The sequence below is a fragment of the Morone saxatilis genome, unplaced genomic scaffold (genome assembly GCF_004916995.1).
Source record: "Morone saxatilis isolate NCDOM2014 unplaced genomic scaffold, NCSU_SB_2.0 Contig7, whole genome shotgun sequence".
Lineage (NCBI taxonomy): Eukaryota > Metazoa > Chordata > Actinopteri > Moronidae > Morone > Morone saxatilis.
Genome location: NW_023340246.1, coordinates 11,354,624 through 11,357,258, shown reverse-complemented (window position 1 = coordinate 11,357,258; position 2,635 = coordinate 11,354,624). Strand labels below are relative to the sequence as shown.

Genomic DNA, 2,635 nt, shown 5'->3' with positions numbered 1-2,635 from the left:
TTGTAAGATTGTTTTCATATTTACTGTTTCACTGTTGAGTATTAAATTTCAAAAAATGATTTAAGACATATTCACTGAAAAGACACCATGCAGCACATAATTACCACTTTTGGGCTTCAGGTAAAACAATATATTGTCAGACTATGGCCGGCATCTCTGTGCAACCAAAGAATCAGCAACACAATGAGGTGTTTGTGTCTTCCTTCAAGTCTTTTATAACCATTCAACCAGAAGAACTCATCAGACATTAAGGACATTTGACTTTTAACAATAGCCCTTACATCCCTTACATACATTACTTCAGTAAATCTGCCTATTTCTAAGGGTAATGATAATGGTAGACAGATGTCTTTAGAGATATCAAAAAATAGGCTATTTAACAGATTTTAGCTTATTAATCCAGAGAATTAGACAAGAGACTTATTGCACACGTATTCAGAATTCATAGTTAAGTTGCTGTAAAAAAAAAAAAAAGAAAAAAAAAGTGGAAATTACAATGAAGTGTCAGCACCATTAAAAGACACACAGATAACATTATAGGTCTACTTCAGCATCCCATGCAGCCCTGTGTGGTACCTTTACTGACATCCCAAATCAATATCCATTAATTTTTGTTTCCCTGTTTACAGTAAAACTCACCGCTGGAGCGCCGGACAATATTCTCCAGAAAAGTGTTTTGCGGAGCCACCAGTCCTCTCTTGCCCCCATGCATTATGAGGGTTCAGGGCAGAGACTCAGAGCTGCTCCGTGGTCGTGCTGATGTTAACTACCCCCCTGAGCTGTCTGCCCGATCAGAGCGAGGACCACACGAGTGCCAAGTTAACCACAATTATAAGAGGTGCTTCCGGGCTGAGGTTTTTTCAGTGTAAGCACAAATAAAAGACTAATTAATGTTGAGGTAAATGGTAATTATTCTATCCCAAACTCTCATTTTAACAGCATGTTTACAGCCACATTGGTCAACAAGCTTGAGATCGGACAGGCCTGTATGACAGGATGAGCTCAGTCAGAGTACATGCAGGCTAATAGACAATATGGATGAGTCTTTACTTGCTGAATGAAGATCAGTTGTCGGATATAGTTTGTACAAATATTATTTATTACATATCAGTCGTGATAATAATAAAAACATTACATTTTGTGCTTTTATTTTGAAGGAAACCCGACTGAATTCCGGTGTTGTTCTGGTATTGTTGTCTCTTTCTTCTCAGACCTGTAAACATGGACTGTCCTGGAATCTGTTTGATTTAGATTTTGGGTAGTTAGATTAATGTGTACATATTATATATTATTATTAGATATAAATTATTTTTATATACATGGTATGAAGTCATGTGGGCCTACAATTCCTGTTTTCTTTAAATTATCTATAACTCATTATAATGTCCCATATGAGAAAAGTACAAATTAAAATGAAAAATATGTGTAACTATGTTAGGAAATATAGGTTTGTTAATATATCCTTAACAGAGCCAAGTGATGAAAGGTATTCATCTTGTCTTTGGAAAGACTGGAACAAATGTCTGTATGTGTTTTCATTCTTTTGGATTTGTGAAATGCAATGATTTTATGTCTCTATGTTTTTTGTCCATGTATGTATTTTATTATTTATATGACATATGTGTCTGAAATAAACCTAAATTAGATAAAGATAGCTCCAAACTATTGAAGCACAGAAGGAGAATAGAGGACATTTCAAGTAAAATAGAAAGTGAGAATATTTATTCCTGTGTACTGTAAGTAATGTAATTACTGTAGTCTATTAAGATATTGGTACTTCAGATAATTATTTCTATTGTATGCTACTTTATACCATATACTATATATTTTTCAGAGATAAGTATTGTACTTGTTATTCCACTATATTATCCAGTACATTTTTTAATATATGACTTTTACTTGCAATGGGGTGTTTTACTTTGTAGTATTTTTATTCAAGGAACTTTATCCACTGCTGGCCATCTACCTGTAAAATACTTCAGATTTTTAACATGTGTAATAAAGTCCAGCCGGGGTGGTAGTTGAATATTTTGGACATTAGTCGACTAACATTAATTCAAAAAAAGAAGAAATCGAAGAGAAGCCCCATAGTGCACTATAGTACAGTGGTGTCCAACCTGGGGGACAGGAACCTAGGGGCCGCCAAAGCTTCACAGGGGGCCACGAGGCCTTCTTTATTTTAAGGGGTGTAAGAAAACTTTAAAATATACACAGTAGGCCTATATATCAGAATTGTATTAATTTCTGTGAAGACCTATTTGGGTTAATTGTACAGTTTATCAGTTGATCTGTATTGTTACTGTTATGCATTGAATATAATATAAAATATCCATAAAATAGTCAGTTATTCAGGGGTCGTCAGTTCACTCAATGATAAGAAAGGGGTCCCTGAAGGAAAAAGGTTTGGAACCACTGCACTAGTAGACTATGCAACATGTATTAATAGACTGCAGCAAATATGATCAATAAAGGAGTGGATTAATATTAGATGAGGGACAAAATACTACATTGGATAGAAATCATGGAAAGTTCATTATCTTTGTTTATTAATTATTAAAGAATATCAAGAATAACAGAGAGACGTTATCCCCCCTCCCTGCCACTGAACTCCAGTCCACTAGGTGGCGCTAAAGCA

At 34.8% G+C, this 2,635-nt stretch overlaps 1 protein-coding gene across 1 annotated transcript in view; it reads right to left on the bottom strand.

Moving 5' to 3' along the window:
- LOC118340797 (potassium voltage-gated channel subfamily H member 5) overlaps positions 1 to 712 on the bottom strand; it is a 12,164-nt gene extending 11,452 nt beyond the window's left edge. Inside the window, exon 1 of the mRNA XM_035678934.1 lies at positions 640 to 712. Coding sequence (XP_035534827.1) covers positions 640 to 712 — 73 coding nt within the window. The remainder of the gene's footprint in view (positions 1 to 639) is intronic.
- Between the last annotated feature and the right edge of the window lie 1,923 nt (positions 713 to 2,635).